Source organism: Protopterus annectens, chromosome 4.part1 (genome assembly GCF_019279795.1).
Source record: "Protopterus annectens isolate FY-2018-M chromosome 4.part1, PAN1.0, whole genome shotgun sequence".
Lineage (NCBI taxonomy): Eukaryota > Metazoa > Chordata > Ceratodontiformes > Protopteridae > Protopterus > Protopterus annectens.
In genome coordinates this window covers 832,067,769-832,092,351 of record NC_056734.1, presented here as the reverse complement: position 1 = coordinate 832,092,351, position 24,583 = coordinate 832,067,769, and the positions used below count along the sequence as shown (strand labels likewise).

The window sequence follows — 24,583 nt, the reverse complement described above, 5'->3', positions numbered from 1 at the left end:
ATCCTTAAATTTCTATTACCAGAAGGATCTTTCAAGGCAGTCCTTTCAGTGGCACTTAAATTGCAGTATCTGGATCTTATAGCTAAATTGGCCATCAGCTAATCCTCACAGATGTTGCTGAATGCTTGAAGAGTGCCATTAATTGTATGATTAAATGTGCTTTGTTTCTTTAAATGATCAGGTGGTAGATCTGGCAGTAAAACATCATCCATAATGTAAATTTAGCTTTCTTATATATAGCTTGAAATCAATAAGCAACCTGGTGATGTTAACTGAGTTGCTTGGAATGAATGTTAGCCCCTTTTGTAGAACAGGAATGTGCACTGGGTCCAAAGGAATTCCACTAAGATCCAATACTTCAGTTTTGTTTTCCCCTTGTTCTTCCCCCTTCCTTTGCCTTTTGTTTGTTTCTTGGCTGACCACTTCGGTGTCCTTTGTTGCCTCAAAGGGTGCACTAAAAAAGGACCTGCTGAACCAACAGGTAATGGGGGGGTGGTGGAAATTATCCTGAAGTGCATTACCACTTGTACTGAGAGCAACATTAAGAGAAGCATCAGGTTCACCTCCATCTAAAGTTGCAGTGTCAGAAGGCAGAACTAAAGTGGCAATGTTTTTGCTACCTCCACTCTGTTGTGTAGATTTAACAGGGGGTTTTAAGGAATAAGCTGTCCCTCCAGAATAAGCTGCAAAATCCCTTCGAAGCTTACCCAGTTTTCTCTGTACTATAGATGCTCTTAAACATACATATTTCACTGCAATACCAGAATACAGTGTACTGAGCGAAGGAAAACTATTTGAACTTTTAACTTTAGCATCAAGTTGTTCCATCTGAGTTCTATAACTTCCAGTTTCATCTTTACAATGCTTAACCAAAGTTCTCAGGAACAAGAAGAAGAAAAGCATAAAGTCCTATAAATGAGCAATTGTTCATGAAAAAAAGAAGATGAGATGGAATTTAAAGGATGGAGACATATACATAGTTTTAACCATATTTAATAGGTTTATGTTTTAAATCTGTTATGTAAGATTGTTGAAGGAGAATGTTGAGGAAAAACAGGCAATTCAATAAAATTAAAATAAAGAAGTTGACAATAGAAGAATCCTCCATCACTGTAGTCAAAAAAGAAACAAGACTGCAGGATAAGAATCTGAAACAAAAACGCAGATGTACTTCAGAATTTTAAGATAAGATGTTAATAGCCATTAGCCTCACTGATAAAGTTAAAATACAGAGGATTTTGACTTATGTTAAACAGTCACAGGCAGGGGGCAATCATGCTTCAGGAAACTCATTTAAGAAAAAGTGAGCATGAACAGTTAGTGAAGAAGAAGAAATTCAAAGACGAATACCTTTCTGAAGAGTTGAAGGTGAGAAGAGGAGGAGTGATAACTCTGATAAGGATGGAAGCACTGGTATGTATACATGGACAAAAAACAAACAGGGGTGCTGTGTGCTAATTAAAGGAAACTGTAGAGGTACTAGACTGACAGTTGCAAATAAATATTTATAGCTAACTGTATATGTATTTATATGTCTACTTCTCGTTACCAAACATCAAAAAGCCAACATCAATATAGCAAAAGTGCAGTTCAACAAAAACTCACTATGACCATGCTTCAACAAACAACGGTCAGTGGTTCTGGATCCTTTAGAAGAACAGGTGTGTTTTTTTTTTCCTTATCATTTAAAGTTATAACAGGAGTGGAACCTGTAAAGCAGCTGAAACTTGATGATATAGATGGTAGTACAGTGAGGATAAGGAAATGTACCCTTTTCCCCACTGTAGTGTGATCTCAGAGTTTCAGAGTTAGTATATATAATTAGTGTGGGTGTGGGGAGCACAGCCCCCACATGGGGGGGTTCGGGGGGCGTGCACCCCTGCAAAATGTGTTTGCAGCATATATTTTAGTGTTTTGCACTTCAGTTAAGTGTATTTCATGATAGTGAGTTTTCATTGGACTGCATTTTCCTGATATTGGGGTCAGTTATTTGATGTTCGGTAAAGTGTAATTTCAGTGACTAGAAGTAGACCTATATATATATATATATATATATATATATATATATATATATATATATATATATATATATATATATATATATGTATATATATATATGTGTGTGTGTGTGTGTGTGTGTGTGCCACTGAGAACAAAAAATGGAGAGAGAAAGCAGATTATGTCAGAGATAGTATGATCCTGGTATTGGCAGGAGACTGGAATTTGATCTCACTAATGAATGTTAGTGGGGAACCTAAAGCAAAAAAGATTTCAATGGAAGGAAGGCTATTGGAAAGAATTTTAAAAGAATATGGATTAATGGATGTTGGAGAAAGTGTGTAAAACAAGAAGGTCTTTACCTTTTACTCATAGCAGCATGCGTGTTAGTCAAGACTAGGTAAGATAGATCTAAGGAACACAAGTACCTAATAAAATATATGAAAACCCATTCCATAATATTATCAAATCTTGCCCCATTTGGGGTAGACTTGAAAGTGTCAAGAGTGGGAGAAAGGGAGAAAGACTGGAGATTTAGTGTAGGATGGCTGAAAAGTAAGTAAAAAAGGGAAAGGTTTCAGAGGCAGGTGGGGGGCAAAATAAAAGAAAAAAACAGAAAAATCAGATTAACCCAGTCATGGGCAGGAAGGAAGTAAAGACAAAATATGATGGGAAATACAAACAAAGAAGAAGAGAGAATGAGCAGAAAGGAGTAGATTTATGAAGAATAAAATTTAGTGAAAAAAGAGCTACATGAAAGGAATAAGGAATTGAAGAGAGAGAGAGAGGCTAGAACTAAGAGAGCTTAAGAATAATGGAATCAATTGAGAGTGAAAAAAGTTCTCAGAACGTTATATTTTGAGAATATACTCAAGGCAAAAAATATGTTAGCAGATAAGCTAAGGCAGCAGAAAGTGAAAAGGGGTATAGTAGATAAAAGACCCAAGAACTGGAAACCTAAGTAAGCAACCAGGAGAAATTGAAAAGATATTTAGTGAGTGTTACCAGACATTATATGCATTACAGAAAGAGAAAAGGTGATGGGTTAGTAAGATTGGAAGCTTTTTAAAAGGCTACAGATGTCTCCATTAACTTCAGAAGAGGAGGAGGACCTGGTGAAACCTATATCAGTTGAGGAAATAGCTATTGCTTTCTTCCTTATCTATTCCTCTAAGTGGCTTGGGTGCGATGGGCTCCCAAAACAAATATGGAAAGAGCAAAGCAAAATCTGGTTCCATTTTTGATGCAGGATGTTCAGTGCCATATTGCAACAAAAATAATACTCTGGTTATGGAGGAAAACAGTAAACACAGTGATATTAATGGAGGATAAGGAGCCAGCTAGTCCTAGTTCATACTGATCAATTTTGGTACTTAACCATGACTAGTATTTATAACCCTATTGGCTAGTAGGTTATCAAGGTGTCTACCAAAGGTAATCAACACAGATCGATGTGGGGATTATAAAGGGGAAGCAAACATTTGATTACAAAGTAAAAATTCATATGCTAGATAAAGATGCTGAAGTGTAAATTAAAAGTTTGTCATTAGTGGAACTGGATATTGAAAAGGTATTTGACAGAGTACACTAGGGTTATTTGCTGGAAATAATTTATAAAATGGTGTTACAACTGAACTTTTTAAGAATGGTACCATGAAATGTATAAATGCACAAGAGGAGTGGTAAAGTTTAATGTCAGAATATCTCCTGATATTACTATTGAAAAAGGGACTAGACAAGGATACCCATTATCCTCACTACTATTTTCTATATATCTAGAGCTACTAGCACAAAAATAAGGCAGTCAGAAATAAGGGGATGGGATTGGAACGAGACAGAGAGAAAGTTAGCAGTGTTTGTTAGTTATGTCATCCTATAGCTTACAAGGCCAGAGAAGGATATCCCATTAGTATTTACCATTTTAAAGCAGTTTGCACTAGTCTCAGGTTGTAAGATAAATGAGAGAAAAATGAAGGTAATATGTGTCAGGTTCCTACGTTAAGCTTGGTCTAGGAACTTCCTTACTTATAAGGTCATAATAAGGTAAAATATCTAGGAGTATGGCTAGCAAAAAGCCCAGTGAACTCACCAAAAGAAACTTGGGAGGAGGTTAATAATAGGATTTTTAGCATGATTAAAGGATGGTAGGTTCTTACAATAGATATGGATCAGAGGAGTCAACCCATAAACATATTTATTGTCCCTTTGAGCTTGTATGCAACTCAGGCCATCATATTTGACCTGGGAAGGAAGTTTTGGAAACTATGGAAAGGGATAATGAAGTATATCTACAATGATAAAAGGCCCAGAGTAGAGTGGCTAATGGTGATAACACCAGTGGAGTAGTGAGGATTAGCACTTCCACATTTGCAGGAGTACTACGGACAACCCAAATTAGGTTGGGATATTATCTTCAAAGCAACAAATATTACTCAGTATGGAAGTAGATGACACTTAAGCAAGGAAGATATAGTCTATGGTCATAAAGGTTATATGGTCAGAGGCAGGTGAAACCGAATCCAATAGAGGCACTGAAGGTGTGGAAGTATCAGATACATACATTTGAATTATGGCCCATTAGATTGGCATAACAAAAATTTCCAGTTAGCACTACTTTGATAAAAAGGTGGTAGGTGAGAGACAGAAAGGTATATTATTAGGAACTAATAAGAAAAATTGAGAGGAGACTGGATTGAGCAGAATGTATGGAAATATATAAACCAGAAGGAAGACCCATTATTGAAGGTTATATTGTGTCCTGGGAAAGTATGACTCTGAAATAAGAGAAAATGGTGATGCTAGATATAGTCAAAATTGTGACAGAGACTAGAATGGAAAAGGTGATTAACAAGAGATTGGTAAGCAGATTGTATAACATGCTTGCAAAGAGTAATGTTAGAATCTAGGAGAGACAGATGTCGGAAAAAGATCATGAGGGAAATGTGGATAGAACTTTACAGAACCCATAGACTACTGACACACTCAAGGAAGTTTAAAATCTTCACAGGGAAATGTCTATACAAGTATTTCTGCGCCCCTAAAAAGTTACACAGTGTTGTTTCTGGGAGTGACCAATATCCATTGAAGATGTGATCAGAATCAAGTTGTAGATTATGCATCAGTTACAAAAACTAATTCAGAAGATCTTCGTCTATTCCTGGGAATTGAAAGAGAGAGAGAGAGAGACCAGCTCTAATTGGGTTGAAGACATTCAGTAGAGTGTACAGGTAAAGGCACTAATAACAGTACTGTTAATGGTTGCAAAAAAAGGGGGACAAAACAAAGTGGAAAACAAATAATGGACTGAGTGTAGAGTGGGTTGTAAGAATAGTGAATTGTTTGCAAGCAACAGGAAGGGAATAGTGAAGAACAGGCAAATAAAATACATAAAAGAAAATGGGCAATATGGGAATTAATCCAATAGGCACAGTAAATAAATATAATTTGTAGTGGAGGTGTGGAGTGATTGAACAAGGTATGTGTAAGGGAAAAGAGAAGGAAATATAGGAGGCCATACAATCCAGGTAAGAGAGTATCTAAATCTGTATTACAGTGAGGAGAATAGAATGAGTGAGCTGCATTTTATGAGGTAATACTATGGTAATGAAGGAAATCTACCTTCTGGGATTAGATTATACTTGATGTGTAAACTGAAATCTTGAGAATGAAAATAATCATAAAGAAAGTTAAGGAATAATAGGACAAACACAATGGGAAATGGTGCACTGTGTACAAGGGTCGTACAAACTGTACTTTGTTGATGTTGTAATAAAGCAGTGTTAAAAAAAAAAGAGATGATTTATCGTAACATTTTCGCATGTTAGCATTTACTTTTACCTTAACATGGGGTTTCAACTCTTCTGCAGATAAAACATGACTCGTACTTTAGAGAATTGCCCAGATTTCATATTTATTCCTGTTAAGGGTCAAACTTTTCACCATCAGTTTTTACAACTATTTTACTAAACATATATCGTGTTCCTTCTTTATAACACTCCAAACTAAAATTACATCATATGTCTCTTCAATCATAGGTACTTCTGCTTTCTGTAACATTTCTAGGGTTAACAGCATCCTAAATGGTAGTCTGTGGAACCTTTATCTTCCTAAAAATGCAGTAAAAGTTCATAACTTGGAACCAGACTTATCCAGTTTATACTGACATAAATCTTGATTAGCTTCAAGAACAGAGAAACTTTTGACATATGGTCTAGTAGTCACCATTTCTGTTGTTTGTCAGACTTTGGTATACAGTGCACCAGCTACTACTTCTGTTGCTTATATTGAATTTAGCTCAGTTTTAATCCCCTTATTCAGGATCTATGCATAGCGTTAATGTCTCCTGCTGTATGACTTTCACCATGCTATTTACCTATGTAGTTGGTTCTTTATGTTTGGCTATGACTTTCACTTCATTTCCTATTCTATTCCAGCTGTGAGCACAATTGATAATCATCATGCAGCATGACTCACTAGTACTGCTTCTGGGAGAATCTGTATATGACATTTACCTTGTAGACAGTGGGTTACAAACATTCCTACCCAATGCATGCATTTGATTGTTTTAATGAAGCTTATAGGAACTCTCTCAGGATCAGCCTCTAAATAGTCATTATTGTCAACATTTCTACTAACAGTTTAGTCTGATGTTACTCAAAGGTTTCATTTTGTGAATTGAGTATAACAGAAGCATTCATATTGACATGAGTACTTTAGTATTTAAATTCAGTACCTTAAAAGTAGAGTCTGACAGTATGCTAAACTCTACAGCAATATCAAGCTTAAATGCAATTGGTTTTCCTTTAATAAGCAGCTTTACTAACCAGCAGTTATTTTTTTACTGTAACACCGTTAAATGAATCTGTGTTTTTCATCACTTTGATTACAGTCTGCTGGAATACTGTAAAGCATGTACTGTATTAACTGAATGCAGCTGCATACTTGTAAACATTTTGGCTTTACACTGTTCTTTTGCTTTTAAAACATCAGTATCTTGCTGTGTCACTTTATCGATTTATTACTTACTCTGTCAAAATGGTTACTACCCCACAAAGTTTAATGACAGTATTTAAATGTTTTGGAATTTGCTTTCTCATGCTTGGCTATAATGCTTACATTGCGTGGGTCTCTCTGCCTGCTTGTTTGTTACCCAGTACTCTTTTGGCTGTCACTCGGTTGTTGGCATTCCCACTTTTCTTTTATAATGTTTTTAAATAGATTAAAAGCTTCATTTTATTTTTGGGTTGCATCACTTATTTTGTGCACTTCCAAAGATTTTCTCTTGCTTTAAGCGGGATGTTAGGAAGCTTGTTATGTTATGTACATCAGTTTTTTTTTTTTCCAGTGTCAGATCTGTATCTGTTAATATTTTCCTCTTAGTGGATCACTTCTGTTTCCTTGTACAATTCTCTGTATGATCAGTGAAGTAAAGTTACCAAACCCACAGTCCTGTGGTCTCTGTCACATAAACATCTATTGACTTATGAAACCCTATGATTTCTAGTAATAAATAAATGGTTTAATTATCTTGCATTTTTAATATGTTCAGAACTGTTGTCCCTGTTCTACTTTCCAAAGGTAAATGTGTTAAGCATCTTGATGTCTTCTACACCTGCCATACTAAGGAATGTTGCACACCCATTTTTGTTCTATGTCCTTATGCAGTGAGATGCAGCTCAAAATGCTGACTCCACAATTTCTAGTGTTTAGAGAGGTTCACATGTGGCTTAAGAGACATGAAGAAATGTTGAAATACACTGGTGGTTCAGCAGATTCAGAAAATTAAGTAAACATTGTGGAAGAAAGATTTGAGACTTTGTAAGAAATAATTTGGTTAAAGTATCAGAAAAATAAAAAATGAGAATTATACCAGAGTTCCTTTATTGAAAGCTTCAGTGTTGCTGTTAGTCTTCTAATCCCCATGGATGTGAATCTGTAGAAAGCACATTGTACTATGGTGATTTCCTTAGGTCAGAAGGACAAACAACAGTGTTAAACACAGTTTCCAGCACCAAACCTAATACTTCTGAAACTGTGACCCATTTATTCTGACTCCATGTTGTGTATGTGTATAAAGCAGTCAATATCTTCTGCATTATTTGATGATGTGAATTGTGGAGGAATTAAAAAAGATGTCAGCTCACGGTCATAGAGAATACCTTATAAAGATGAAGAAATGAAGAGATAATAGACCAATGATGCTTACACAAAGAAGTTTTATTGTAAGTGCAAGACTGCATAACTTACTTACTTACCCATTAACTTTAGCATTCATAAAAGAATACTAACTTCACACGTGACATAGTAAAAGTTTTGTCAGGCATAGTGCTGCTTACCTATTGGTTGAGTAATGAGGTTTGCATGTTTTAAAGCTAAGAGCACTAATTCTGATGCTACAGATACATTTATAATGTGTGCAAGGAGTTTAGAGTTAACTGGGATTCAGAGATCACAGTTTGGAGGTAATTTTTGGTGATCAGCAGTTACTTAGAAACTTGCCGAGGTCTGTAAGTCTGCCTTCATTGACTACAATGCAAAAGAATTACTATAATGTCTTTTACTTTAGCTTGAACATCTGTGAACCTGGTCCCATGCAAGTGATGCAGAATGCTGAGACAAGCAACCAATGGTCATGGTGCACGGTTGTTGCCCTTGCCTTTTTATTTTCAATAAGCCTTATATGGTATGTGTTCCTCTTACATAATGGAGTTGCTCATATCCTGTCAGCTGACTAAATCTTTCTTCTCCTCCTCAGATAAGGGATGGCTAGTAGTTCTTGGTTTATAACTTATTTCAAGTCTAAAGTATTTGTTTCAGCCCTATGCCTGCAAAATTATTTACCTTATTGAGGTTTCAGTCTGATACAGAACACGCTAAGAGGATACTGAACCCCAATTTCAGAGCTTCTCAAATAAGATTAGTAGAACCTTTAGCTAGTTACTTTTAACCCTGAAAATAATAGTGAAGGTAATATTACAGGAAGAACTGAAGAGTAATTTAAGCTGGCCTGTAAGGTATTGCCTGTCATGTCTCAATATTGATCATCCAGGCATAGCCTCCCCTGTATCAGTCAATGAAATATTTATGTCATCATTTATTTTAAATACACGAGTTTGTGTTTTAAAGGGCTGTCACAAGACTGTATTCTACCTTTAAATGCAAGCTCTCCTTTTTTCCTGTCAGTTTAAAAGTTGTTTAATGTATTTAAAAACCTTTTTCTCTCTGGAGAAATTGTGTTTATTTTACTTTTTGGGCTGGCAAAGTGTGGCTTTTAAAGACTTTAAAATTTTACCAGCTTTTGCTTGTTTCCCCAGGAAACGGGCACCTTTTTCAGCTTGACCATAGAACAAAATGTCAGCCCCACAGTCAGTCTTTCTTTCAGCCACCAAAAGAAAAAATTAAGCAAGCAGCCTTTGCTACTACAGCAGGCTAGAAATTTGCCTCAGGTGCAGGTGGGTTTCCCTGCTGTGGCCACTAGTTGTGCCTCAGACCACTCATCTTTTACCTCATATCCCTTAACCGGGGGTTAGTAATCCACTGTGGCTGTTGAGGTCCCCACTGTCAACAAGGTAGAACAACTCTTTGTTGGTCCTAGGAGAGGGAACAGGGAAGGCTTCCCTGTTTTGTCAGTGTTGTGCCCATCCCTGGGGAAGCTGCTGCTGCCAGTAATAACACTGTTGGCCCCATCACTCCTGTCAATAAGAAACAAAAAACTAAACATGTATCTTCTACTCCTCAAATTTCTTTGGACAGGAGTAATTTACTGGGTCTGGCTCAGAGTTTAATTCAAGCTAGTGATACATCTTAAAAAAATAGTTTCTGGAAAAAGAAAGAATGATACCGCTTTTCCTGGAGAGATTCATGATTCTAAATCTGTACAGGAAGGTGAAAGAACAGATACAGGGTTTTCTCCTCAGATTTCTGATTCAGACTCCGAGGAGACCTCAATTTCTGATTCTTCCTCTTGGGGTTTATCTTTCTCTGAGAATGTCCCAGTGTTTTCAGTGGGAGAACACTAAGGTTTCTTAGTCCCGCAGTATATTATGAGTTGTTTCAGAAGGTATTTTGAGAACCTTCACCCATTCCTCCAGTTCTGTCAGCTTTGGAGGATGTGTGCATGTGTGTGTGTTATTGTCTGCAATTTTCCTGGTAGTCAGCCAACAGCCTCTAAAAGGTAAATAGGATGTATAAACTTTCTCATTCTTTTTAAGTTTTCATACAATCTTCCCAAACCTGACCCAGCAGCTATAGCTGAAGTTAATCCTACTACTGCTAAATATTTGGTTAATTCCAGTAATACTCTTTCTTACAAGGAAGGAAAGCTTACTGATAAGTATGTGAAAATTGTATGCTTCTGCAACTTTGATTTTCAGAATTTTGAATTGTCAAGGCTCATATGTTAAGGCAGTAACATAACTAAAGTTTGATCGGGGCAATCACCCCGGGCACTGTGTTGTCCGGGTTGCAATTTGCTGACATAAAATAAGGGAAATGGCAATGCATACATCCTAAAAAGACTTCCAAGATGCTCCTGTGTGCCTCCCGCCCCTGCTTACATAATCTTGTTTGGGCGCTACCCCCAAAAGACCTCTGATTGACTGTACAGGTGGGGAGAACAGTGCCAATGTGCTTGAAAGAGAGTGCCTTTGGCTATCTCATTGGTGCTCACAGTGAGTAATTTAGGTTTCAAAAACTCTGTATCCCTTAGCTCGCTATGAATACATATGTGTATTAGGGAGAGATACTAGGGCAGAGAAAAACAAGTTTCTCCAGTAAGTAGCATTACTTACTAGTATATGCATACTTAGACAAACTGCTGAATGGGTCTTTGGAGGAAACGTTTCATTTTGTTGCTTGTGCAAACTTGGAGAGACTGCTGAAGTGGTAGTTAGGGGAAACATTTCATTTTGGCACTTGTGCAAACTTGGACAGACTGCTGAAGTTTTTGTTAGGGGAAATGTTTCATTTTGGTGCTTGTGCATGCATGTATAAACTACTGAAGGGATCTTGGGGTAGATGATTCATTTTGGTATAATTTCAGTACTTGTGCATACATGGGCAAACTACTGAAGGGAACTTTGAGAGAAATGTTTAATTTTGTTGTCATTGAAGTGTTTGTGTATAAATGGACAAAGTACTGAAGGGATCTTGGGGGAAATGTTTCATTTTAGTGCTTGTGCATACATGGACAAATTACTGGAGGTTGTTGGGCAAACTGTTTAATTCTGTTGTCATCTGAGTGCTTATGCATACTTGGATAAGCTACTGAAGGGATTGTTTGGGGAAATGTTTTATTTTTGGTGTTATTTAAGTGCTTGTGCATACATAGACAAACTACTGAAGGGGTTGCCAGGACATTTAGAGCAAGAAAACAAACAATGCAGCTACACTACTTGATAGGCAGCAGTGCGGCAAAGCCAAACATAATTTTAATGTATGATCTTAGTTTTAAAACAAGGACCATGTAAATCCTTTCATGGAAAATTAACCTCTTGATGATCAGTCCCACTGAAATATGTGTGTTAGTGGGGAAGGCAGGCTCCTCTGCATCCCCAGTGTGAGGGAGTGCCACTCACACCCTCCTAATTTACATTACTAGTCTATTCTTGGTCACTGAAAAAGATAACATATGTCTGTCTTTCTTGAAAGCAGTTTCAAGGAGTATCTCACAACCTCTTTTCCCAAGAAATCTGGACAAAGCCTAAAATAATGGGGGTCAAAGACCCAAAATAGGGAAAGGTTTTAAATATTGTTCTTCTAAAGTTTAAACTTAGAAAGTTCGTAGAATAACGGGATTTGTATTGTGTGAATTTTCTGAAGGAAATGAAATCTGAAATTCAAAAATGAATGTCATTATTTAATGAGTTCAGTTCTCACTGATTTGCTAGAAAACCACAATTGTTATGAGGTGAAAGTCTGGACCTTCTGCAAAAATCTGGACACTTGAAAACTATGGTCAGGGCCAGTGCTAAATATTTAGCACATGTTGCCTATTACTAAAAGTCCATTTGTTGCCTGGGTAAACTAAGGAGAAAAATCAGTCAAAAATGGGGCCTCCCTGTATTCTGTATTCTTAACAGGCTTCTAGAAGTCTCCATTAGAGTACCTTGAAATAATCATGATTACTGCATATCTGCAGAACAACAAATTGTGCTTCCCAAAGTATTATTTTGTATGTCTGAGCCAGAGGTTGGTGTACTGTTACTGGAAACGTTTCTTCTTCGTTTAGTGTTTAAGCAGCTGGAGAGTACCATAAAATAGTATGGGTGTATGTAATGCTGTATACAAACACTTACTGGATTTGATATTTAGGATTATTATTGTTTTTTTTATAAAACATGTTACAGTTAAAATGAAGCCAAGTTTAGCTCAAACACTTCCTTTATTGATAACCAGCATGCAAATTGGACATATACCTATCGTGGTTTGTTTTGCACAGTAACAAAAGAGTCATATGTGTGTGTGTGTGTGTGTGTGTGTGTGTGTGTGTGCAAGTTCATCGGTTAGTACCATGATATCTGACCTTGTAGGCCATTTTAAGCCTAGTCAAATTTCGTATCCCAAAGGTAAGAATCAAACCGTGTAGCGAAACCCTGTAGCTTGTGTATATGAGATAAAGCCTTCATCAGTGTATCTTCTTCTTCTTCTTTCGGCTTTTTCCCAGTTAGGGGTCGCCACAGCGGATCACCTTGTCCGCACATTGAATGGCAGTGGAGTTTTACGGTGTCGAGTTGCCAGCCCGGCGCCCAACCTTCCACAGAAGGCACACTCACATGCACACCTAGGGCCAATTTTAGAGTGTCCAATCCACCTGCAGCATGTCTTTGGGATGTGGGAGGAAACCGGAGCACCCGGAGGAAACCCACTCGACCACAGGGAGGACATGCAGACTCCGCACAGAAGGCACCCCAGCCGAGGATCGAACCGGAGAACCTCTTGCTGTGAGGCAGCAATGCTAACCACTGCACCACCGTGGCCGCCCTAAAGCCTTCATCAGTGTATCAGAATGCTTAAAAAAACTTTCCCCTTTATATAGTAATTGGTCCATCTGGAGGTTATGTAAGAAATTACACTTTTATAAAGGTGTAAAAATGTTAAAAATATTCATTCAGTCCTGGAGGAAATAGTGCCCCTAGTTTAACAATCCATTTTTTCTCTTTGTTATTAAGTAATTGGTGCCAACCTGATTTGTTCTTAATATTGTCCTGAATTTTATCTATGATGGTAAAATGAAAATTGGCCTTAGGGTGTTTCTCTGTGTGTTTGTATAGTGCATTGCTTAATCTCCTGGTCCTGACATCACTTAGGTGCTCCGAAATTCTAAACTTGAATGGTCTAGAGGTCTGGCCAACATAGAAAGCAGAACAACTGCATGTAGCCAAATATATAAGCCATTCTGACTGACAATTCACAAAAAAATTAATGTTAAATATTTGGCCTCTGTTCTTGCTTGAGAATTCCCTGGTTTTGAAGATACTTTTGCAATGTCTACAGTGTCCACATGGAAAACATCCTTGTAGAGCTCTATCCTCTATGGTTGTTTGTGTGGAGTATGTATCTGGGGTGCCAGTACGTTTGTAGTGGCTCATGTGTGAGCCTAAATTTTTTCCTTTCCTAAAAGAAAAATGTCATGTCTCATCGACAATGTCCCTAAGCCGAGCATCGGCTAGAAGAATGTTCCAGTGTCTGCATACAATATTGTTAAGGACATCTGTGTTCCTCCCATAAGTGGTAATAAGTCTAATCAGAGGATTCTGTTGCACTAGTTTATCTTTATATTGTAGTAACCCAGACCTGTCATGTTCAGATGCCCAATGTTTGGCTCGGTATATGCCCCCTGTTTTGTACCCTCTCTGTTTAAATCTATCAACATGATCTTCCTCATATATATGATGGGTGTTAACATCTGAACAAATCCTTTTGGTTCTTAGAAATTGTGGCTTAGGAATGTTTCTGCATATATGAGATGGATGAAAGCTGGTGGCATGGAGAAAGGAGTTAAATTGTGGATGTTTTCTATAAACTTCAGTGGAAAGAGTATGGTCAATATTGCATGTTACTAATACATAAAGAAATGTGATGCAATTGGTATCAAAGGAGACCGTAAACTCAATCCCCCTCTTATTCTGATTAAGGTATTCAACAAACTCCTTTAGGTAAATACTGTCAGATCTCCATACCAGCCAGCAATCATCAAAGTATCTCCTCCATATGTCGATCTCTTCCAAATAGATGTTATGGGCCTGATCATAAATGAGCTGTTCTTCAATGTAGGCCATGAAGAGATCGGCATATATGGGGGCAAAGGAGGCTCCCATAGCGGTGCCTTTAAGTTGTAAGTAACATGATTCCTGGAAATAAAACATATTTTTAGTTAAAACATGTTCTGTTAAACAGACCAAAAATGTGTTAAAGCCTAGTGGGTATAGCTCGGTCTTTGTAAGCCAGTACTCAAGAGCCTCCAAGCTTGCCCAATGAGGGATACTAGTGTACAATGCAGAAACATCCAAAGTACACATGAGTCATCCAGCCTCCAATTGCTGTAAACTAGGCCTGATTATTAAAACACAGTGTTATAAGAAGCTGTGAAGACAATGTAAACTTCAGTGTTATAAGAAGCTGTGAAGACAATGTAAACTTCAGGTACAAATAGTGTGGCAATGCAAACTAAACTTTTTTTGTGCAGTATATGTACATACGTATATAATATACTGAAGTGTTAGAATGTATATTTTAGCTGCTTCTCCTTTGGGTCATGATTTTTGTATGTGCCACAGTGGCATTTACTTCTGTGCTTCATATTTACTAAGCTCTTATTAGTATAGTTTGTTACGCTGCTGTTGGCATTTGGACTGTACATGCAAAGAGATGTGGATTGTGCTGAATTCTGCTTTAATTTTTTTATATCTGTGTGGCTTCTTAAAATTGCTAAAACTTTTTCACTGATATCCAGGGTCCTTCGGAAGATTCAGAAGGAATCCCCCAAGATCATTCTAGTGACTCCTTTCTGTCTCAGGCAACAGTGGTTCTTCCTTCTTTTGGAAATGGCCAGGGGCAACTACCACAAGCTTACTCACAGACTGGGTCTACTCACACAAGATCAGGGGTGTTTGATGCACCAACACCAGTCAACTTCAGTTGACTGCCTGGATGATAGAGTCTTAATTCCTTTTAGGCACCTGTTTACTGAGGAAGTGCAGCAGGTACTAATGTTGGCAGGGATACTAGAAAATCATGTATTAGCCAATCAAAAAGGGTTTCTAGTTGATGCCAACAACATAACTAGCACCCATTCACGGCTAGTTTCTCTCTGGTTTTACAATATTTGTGTGTGGGTTATTGTACTATGGCCTTTTTACTCCTTCATCAAAGTTCATTTATTGGCTATTTTAGCACATCTGCCCATGTATCCCCCTCTTTCAATGCATTCTCATATTAAAATATTTTTGAAGGGCATTTTTATATACGAGGCCTCCTAGAAAACAGGTGGTCGCTCTTTTTGATTTTCATTTTGTGTTAGAGAAACTAGCATTTGCACCATTTAAATCAACTAATCTGTCTGTCTTCAGATTCTTACCTTGGAAAACCGTTTTACTTATTGTTCTGACCTCTGCAAGAATGGTAAATGAGTCACAACCTGTCATGGTGAGTCAACCCTACTTAATTTTCCACAGGAACAGGGTTTCTTTTCTAACTAATCATTCTTTCATTCCTAAAGTAGTATTCAAGTTTACTTTAAGCCAAACTATCTATCTTCCTGTTTTTTCCCCCTGAACCTAAAAATGAGGGAGAAAGGATACTCCATACCTTGGATGTCCACAGACAACTGAATTACTATCTTGAAAGAACTAAATCATTCAGAACTTCCTCTCAGTTGTTCATTTCTTGTGAAGATAAGAGGAAGGGATAACCTGTGTCAAAGCAGACTATTTTTAAGTTGTTGCCTAAGATTATAACCTTTTGTTGTACTCACCACAACAACACTATTCCAGGCATGGTCTAGGCCACCCTATTGGGGCCTTGGGTTCATCTATGGCTTTTTGGAAAGGGATGGATTCTAGAAGTATTCCAGAACTTGCTACTTGGACTTCTGTACATACCTTTAGGTTCATAGGTAGGTACTCGGCTATCGGGCCTAGGGCCCATACAAGTCTAGCCAAAAAATGTACCCTGGCTTTCACCACCCAAGAGAATTATTTTCCTGTGCCCCTGTCGAGCAGAGCCGCAGAAGTGATCCCCGGGGTGAATTTCCCATTTCCCATCCAATCACATCATTATAAGCTTGATTCCTTCTCATAGATCAGACTATGCTAAGACCAGTCTCCAGGGACTCCTGGACACTTCTCTTACCACCTCCCATATGTATTTAGCTGTGGTAATCTACCCATATAGTTAAGGCTACAGCAGCAGTGATAGGTTCATAGGTGTCTACTAGGCTAATGACCACAAGGGCCTTTTTAAGCCTAGCCATGCATCTCAAATCTCTGACTAGTTTTGATACCCTTGATAAGTGTAAGCATGGGCCTGGTAGATTAACCATTTACAGGTTACCTGTTTGCATCAGAGACATAGGTGCCAAACCAGGGATGAATTTCCGGTTTCCCATCCAGTTGTCCAAGTTGCACTTAAATTGGATTAGGGAACTCTGCTTCATATGGATGGGGAGCCTGTTCCATAGACAGGGTAGTCTCTGGGATACATACCTATCTCCCAAGCAGGTCCATATGACCAACATAGTACAGTTGTGTAAGTTGAACTTACCATAACAGTAGATGTTCGAATGATCACTGCTGCAGTAGCCTCTCCATCCCCCTTATTTCTTGATGTGTTGTTATTGCCAGGACATGGACTTTTATATTTTGTTGTTTCTTGCATTGTCCTTTCATGGCTCGGCATCCCTTTCTCTGTTGGCATGAAAGCTCCGAAGGGTTTGGTGCCCAAACCTGTCTTTTTAGTCAGTTCAGCTCAAGCTGCCTAACAGTTTAGACATGAGGAAGGTGCCCTGAAGCTTTGGAAGTTTTGCAGGATATAACCCATGTAGCTTAGGCTATTGCAGCAGTGATCATATACTTTCTTTTTATTTCTTCTTCTTCTTTCACTATGAATACATTTTTAACTGCATTCATTTGATTGTCCTTATCAGTCTGTATATGTATATAAACTCCTTCATGACATGAAACAAAATTGTTTTTTTTTTTTTTATAATAAACATTTCCCATAGCAATGGTTCATCTGCTGTTTATTTTTACCTGTCTTTCCTGGTTCCTGCTTGTATAGCTTAGTTTCTGCTCTGGGTTTGTTTTGCTTCAATGTGTTAAGATTACCAATTTTGTTTAAACTTACTTTAGCAAGGTAGCACTGAGCCAGTGTGGTTTGTTTTGCTACTACTAGTCCTAATGTGGATCTTGTATTCAGATATTTTCAGAACAGTGGTTGTTGTTTGTCTTTTCGGCTTTTCCCGGTTAGAGGTCGCCACAGCAGAACTCTGGTCCGCTAATGATTGGCAGTAGATTTTTGTGGTGCAGAGTTGCCAGCCCAACCTTCAGCAAAGGCATGCCCATTCACACATGTCTTTCGGAGGCCACTTGACCACGGGGAGGACATGCAGACTCCACACAGAAGGCACTCGAGCTGAGAATCGAACAGGAGAACCTCTTGCTGTGAGGCAACAATGCTACCACTGTACCACTGCGGCTGTCCTTCACTAATGGCACATGATGACTCTTTCCAGCTAAAATCCAGTAGAACTACAGTGATCAACTTGATCAGACGTAATTAAAGTGAGTGGACTTTTGTAGGACTTGGAAGAAAGTTTATTTCTTATAGAAAACCATATTATTAATAATTTGCTTGACTTAATTTAGAACAGAATAAGATACCAAGGAGGGCTTTGGGCAGTTTAAATGCCCCTGTTGGGATATTATAGCCTGATTTATTAATTGAGTGGCGGAACTTTATTTAGAACTGGGTGTCTTTTACATGAAGTTAAAGTTAACACGTGCTTATAAGATGGAACTGGTATTACAAGGTAAAATGTCATCGAGGGAAAAGTAGCTGAATAAGGACTGTCAACTTTGAAAAGTTTGATAAGGAGAAGCTTGATAATGTGGGCTCTTAAAAATAAACTTTTGTAACAAACTTGTATACAGTTAAGAGGTCCAGCTGTTAGGCAAGTTTTGAAGAGAAAGATTGTACAAAAAGACCATAACATTCATCTTAAAAGACAGGTTTGTATATCTAACACAGCAGATCTGCACAGACTGATAATTCTGAATTTAAAAACATTTTGCTCTGTTCTAGATTTAACAGCGAACATGGATTTTAAATTGGGAGAAAATATTTTCTTATTTTAAACCTTTATTGAATTATCACTTGTGACGTAGGCAAACTTACATTTATATTAAAGAAAACAAATCATATTAACTCATTCACAGTCATGGACATTATACATCACATGTATTGTTTTGTACAATAAAATCAATCCAAAATGACATAAATCAGTCAATTGCTACCTTCCCTTAAACCTCATTCCTCTTCCAAAACATTGTTCTGTATGTATTATTGTTCCTACAGTTTCCATTTCTTTCTATATAATAGGATCCTGCCCTTTTCTAAAGATCCCATTTCCAGTTCTTTTATCTCTTTTACAATATTCGCTATTTTAAATGTGGTTGGTTTAAACTTTGATTTCCGTTTTCTAGTAATTGCTTTTTTGGCAGCCTCCAGAATTAAATTTAACAGGGCCGTAATGTGTCTAGGCAGTTCAAGAGAAAATATTCTCTTGGTCAAGAAATGAGGCAGGAATCTGTAAACATGAGTTCCACGTAATTGTAACTATATTTGTTACAAACTGTGGGGTAAAATCACATGTATGAACTATGTTGTGCACTTAACTGACGCTTTCTCTGAGAATTAATTAATCTTGTTTTTAATTTCATTTTATTCAGTTGTTAACTAGTAAACTTTTTATTCAGTTGTCAGCTAGTAAACTTGGGCAGCCATGGTGGTGCAGTGGTTAGCATTGCTGCCTCACAGCAAGAGGTTCTCCAGTTCGATCCTTGGCTGCGGTGCCTTCTGTGTGGAGTCTGCATGTCCTCCCTGTGGTCGCGTGGGTTTCCTCCAGGTGCTTGGGTTTCCTCCCACATCCCAAAGAAAAGGCATGCTGTAGGTGGATTGGACACTAAATTGGCCCTAGATGTGTGTGTGTGCATGTGTGTGCCTTCTGTGGAAGGTTGGGTGCCAGGCTGGCAACTCGACACTGTAAAACTCCACTGCCAATCATGAGCGGAAAAGGTGATCTGCTGTGGCGACCCTTAACCGGGAAAAATCCAGAAGAAGAAGTTAGTTAGTAAACTTACTAGGCATTAAAAGTCTGAATGCTGAGGTAACCTATTTGCGCTGTCTTTTATCTGACTTGCTCAGTCACACAACTTCAGTTGAGGACTGAGGAAAATCAAACTCAGGAGTACAAAATTAAGTCTGTAAGCAGCTCATAGCCTTAGCTGTCTGTACTAAACTGCTCTCAGAATGGTTCTTTCTTCTGTGCTCCCAAGAAAAATGGAGTCAAATGAAAATTTACATTGTTCAGATTTATTAGAAAATTGAATAGGTAGCTTTTTATAAGGATAAAACAAACGGAATATGCAAATTTTCTGGTTGATGTCATCATTTCTTATAGTGTGACTGTGGGCTCAGTGGTCATGTTTAAATGAGAGGTGGATACCTTTATGATGTGTTACTGAAGTGTGTAGTCATCTGTAACTTCAGCATTCCTTAACATGCTTTTTAATCTACAGTGTGCCAGTAGGTCTCCCCCTCCCTGTTCACGGCCAGTTGTTTCTTTAAAATAACATATGACATAACTTGTTTCTCTGTTATATTAATATTACAAAGAGCTAAACTGCTTCTTCTAAGTTGTGTCTCTGTGATATTGGATGGCTGCTGTGTATGCTATGTTTTGTAATGATTCAAGAAGTTAACTTTTTTGTCTCAGGAGATCCATAGATCTGTATGTTGTGTCAGGAGTGAAGTGGATGCTCTGCGGTTGGTTCTTTGTTTTTTGAATCCTCAAGTATTCTGATGAAGTCCTTGATTGCCTTGGGATTCTGATAAAGTCCTTGATTGTCTTGGACAAAAACACTTAAATTAATTGTGTTTTTATTGTTTTATTAAACTTGAGTATTGATTTTCTGGTTCCTGTGCCTGGATTTATTACAACTATCACATCTGTGCCTGGATTTATCCTGAATTTATCCAACTGGCAATTTTGCTGAACTCTGCTGTGCTTCCTGGTGGTTCAGTTCTTAAGCTTTTTGTTGGTTATGTGGCTTACTTCAGCTTAGGATCCCTGTTTGGTATTTTTCAAATTACCACTGCACAGGATATCTTTATTTTCGGTGGTATGTTCCTCTTTTCAGGCTTGATTTACACCTCCAGACAGTTTTTTGAATCCCCTTCATCATGTGTGATTTTTTTCCAACCGTCTAGTACACAGTAAAAAGCTACATGACCAAAGCACTAGTAGCAGCAATACTTTAAAGAAAGAAGACATACATCTGAGATCTTCCTTTTTTCTTAAGCAGATATAAATGACCTTGGTTGATAGAATTTTGCAATATAGTTCATTAAAGTCTACAGATTTTGCATTATCTCTTTAAATGTGTTTAGATTTTTCCATTAATTTTGATGATCTATTTTTAAACGTGTCCCTGAGTAGCTCACATTTTTACTGGAAGGAGGAAGAGTCATGTGCAATTTGGTACTCAAATTTTATGCTAATTAGATGTTCAGATTTTTAGCTAGATGTTCCTACTTTTCAAGGGCCTTTGTTCCTATTTTCAGTGTCTGCAGGTTGAGAGGTATATTTTTGTTACTAGAAAAGGTAATAACAAGGTTATATGAAGTGGTCAAAAAAGTCAAATGTAGGTTGAGAGGTTGGGTATAAATGCAGAAGCCTACCTGTGTAAGAAACAGAAAAAGGGTGTACTTTCAACCATTATTAGCAGAATCCAGGTTAGTGTGTGCACTGCTTCACCCCCAGATGGTGGTGCTGTGTAATAATGACGGGCTGTGGTGGTGAAATTTGACCAAAATGCAGTTACTTCTACTACCGCAGTCAGTATGCAGCAATGTTCTTGCCCAATAGGTGTGACAACGTCCTTTTTTATGACGGTGCAAGAGAAAGTCTTCAGAATTAGCACTACTAGGAAACCAGGCAGTTCATATTACCTCCACCATGATCTTTTTTTCGGACAATTTGCAATTAAAACAACTTACAGAGATATTGTTTCTATTGTACCGTATTATTCATAGTTACAAAGTTAGTGTCTGTTGTTCCTCATTCTTTGTAGTTATAAACTTATATTTAATGACTCGTGTTCTGTAGACTGCATTGTTCCAAGTTATTTTATCTATGTTAGTGCAATGAAAATGAATGCAAGCTGAATAATTTTAATACGCTTTTTTTTTACTTTGGTATCCTGCTCATATTATGTAACCCTGCTTCTTGTCACAGAGTAGTTGACTCTGTGCTTTTTGTCTCATGCTGAGCACCCCCTGTGCATTCATTGTTTGTTTCCCATTTTTATAAGGTTATAGAACAGTTGACTAAAAAAGGAAAAATACAGTATGAGTCAGTATAGCTTAGCAGTCTACTTTTCATGTCTTAAACAAGGATAATTCTCAATTAAACTAACAAGTGTATGCAGAATGGTACCTTTCATATATATTTAAACTGGAGACATACTAAGTATTATTGTTTTCAGATAGAAGTGCGTCTGGCACCTGTATTTGTAAATGCTGCTAATATTATGCTTCTCATTAAGTGCGTATTAATTATATGCCTATTAGAAAACTGTTGTGCTGGTAACTACCATTATGAGGGCATTAATAAACACAACAGCCTCTGCTCTTATTAATTTACCATAATGCTATCACATGCTAGATTTTCATGACGCTGTTTCAGATACAATTGCTGAAAATTACAGATAACTTGGAGCCTGTTCCTTAAGGTCCATATGGAGTCAAAATATGTGATGATCATATGCATCAAATAATATCAGCCTATTGACAGTTATGATATTATAGTGCATAGAGAGCCACGATTGTCCTCCAAAATTAGGATGAAGATGAAATTGTTAAGCACATCCTTATCCCACGACCCAATCTTAATAGTGCTTAGTTGTTAAACACACCTAACTGCTGTTAAGAGTGGGTCTGATGCTAGCGACCAAGAGCAGCAGTGCCTGCTGGCAAACAGCAGCTGCAGAGGGTCAAAACGGCTTTTAAAATGTATTAGAACTTCACTCTGCCACACGTTTAAACAGTGCTATTGCAACTTTTTTCTATAACTGGCACAAAATGGAGCAGATAAAGCTTCAAACACTACAAAGACTTATGATCAGGTTAGTAGTCATAACTCTGCATGTTCTCAGTATCAGTGCCAAGAGTCAAGCTCATGAGGTAAATTTCTTACCATCCAAGTTTCAAACAAATAAATTGGTTATGAAGAAGAGACCTGATCGTGAACCACTAAGTTAAAAGCCATGGTGGTACAGCGGCAGCATTGTTGCCTCACAGCAAGAGGTTCTCCTGTTAGATTCTCAGCTGGAATACATTCTCTGTAGAGTCTGCATGTCCTCCCAGCAGTCGAGTGGCCTCCGAAAGACATGTGTGAATGGGTGTGCCTTCGCTGAAGGTTGGGCATCGGGCTGGCAACTCAGCACCATAAAAATCAACTGCCAATCATTAGTGGACTGGAGTTCCGCTGTGACGACCCCTAACAGGGAAAAGCTGAAAAGACAAACAAAAACAACATAGTGAACCACTAAGTTAACTACAGCAATCTGCAGCAAGTCTTCAAGCATCATCAAACATGCCATTGAATGGTGACCAGTTACAAATACAGTCATCTTGTAAATGACATATCCTTCTTGTTTAGTAAATAAAAAAAAATCTGTAGGATTAAACAATAAAGACCTGGGAATTACCCAGGTGACCATATATCAGTTAACAACCTGGGTACTGGAGGAGTCAGCCGGGAAGGTGGGGGTGAACAGCTAATGTCAAGTTCACTCATCAAGGGGGTGGAAGGTAGTAAGGTTTGAAATTCTAGTTTTACTCAGTTGTGGCCAGATGCAACAGGAGATAAGGGACTGCCGCATTGGCTTAGAAAGCCAAACAACAGTTCTGGTGAGCTGGAACTGGAGCATATGTGGAAGCATCCAAATGCCCTCAGTCCAAAACTGCACACCTTGTTACAGTAGTGAGCACATCAACTACGAGCAGAAGGGATTTATGGTATAAAGAAAAAGCCCCCAGTCAAGCAGTGAGAATGACACCACACCAGAGTACCCTTTAGTTATCCAGCACTGGAACAATCAGAGTCTAGCACTGGAACAATTAAGGTCTGGGGATGTGAAGCTAGACAGTCAAGCTGTTGGCCATAAGCCGTTGTAACAAAGGTGTCCTGCTAGGTACTTCAATAAAGCTACAACTAGATATTGTTTAGAAGGGTTTATGTCATAATATCGAAGTGTGATAAATCCGAATACCAAAACATCAAACCACAAACTCCAAAAAGGAAGAACTCCGAAAATTCAAAACTACGAAGATCAAAACTTCGAATGGTTATAGTTGGCCCAAGCATGCATGTGCATGAAGTCTCCACTGTGGTGCGATCTCGGAGTTGGTATATTTAAGGAGGAGGGTGTGGGGGGGTGAAGCCCACCCCACATTAGTAATAGTGTTACTTTGTTGTTACGTTATCGTACGAATGTGAAGGTGGCCGACCATTGCTTTTCGGAGTTTTGTTTTTCGTACTATTTAGTTTTAGGAGTTATCACGTTTTGGTGTTTGCGGTTCTATGTTTTGGTATTCAGACTTTTCAGAGTTCGATGATATGATATAGACCCGTTTAGAATGAGTATCTGATCATGCATACAGTGTCTTAATGTAAGGGATTAATGCACACACAATGTAAAAGTAATAATGCTACACTTGGGGCTTCATCACTGCTTATTTTTTTCTACCAGTGTCTTTGCATGCATGCCTTAATCTCTGCTGTATTATGATGGTATTTCAGTGTTATTGGTTGTAACAGTTTCTGTATCAATAAGTAGTTTTACAAATAAATTACCTTATTAGTACTTGCCACATTTTCCTGCTGTGTATCATTTCTTCACTTGACATAATTTTTATGTATGTTTTTTTTTACAGTGGCCATTTACTATTACTTCCCAGTTACAGCCTCCCACTGGAATACTACTTAATTCCTTTCCTCATTATTATAGGACTCTGCTTGGTCCTTATCGTCATCTTTATGGTAAGTTCCTTCTGCAGCGGTTTATATGTATTTTAGCTGTCTTGTACTATAAGTGTAGATGTGTTATGAGTCTTTATAAGAAGTCATAGGTGGCAGCATTGATTAGAAAATGTAACACTAAAAATGGTAATACTGATTAGTACCTGCTAGCTGCTGTATCTGTGTCTGTCATGTTTCTTTGGAGGATGAACTGTCACTAAACAGAAGAGCCTATTTTGGTTCTGTTACTAATCATGTGACTTGCTTTGAGTGCTGCAACAAGAT

At 37.9% G+C, this 24,583-nt stretch overlaps 1 protein-coding gene across 3 annotated transcripts in view; it reads left to right on the top strand.

The window, feature by feature from the left end:
• RNF13 (ring finger protein 13) overlaps positions 1–24,583 on the top strand; it is a 1,555,558-nt gene that overhangs the window by 1,090,409 nt on the left and 440,566 nt on the right. For all 3 annotated transcript variants that reach the window (XM_044070602.1, XM_044070603.1, XM_044070604.1), the window contains one exon: positions 24,214–24,319. In XM_044070602.1, the coding sequence (XP_043926537.1) occupies positions 24,214–24,319 (106 nt within the window). The remainder of the gene's footprint in view (positions 1–24,213; positions 24,320–24,583) is intronic.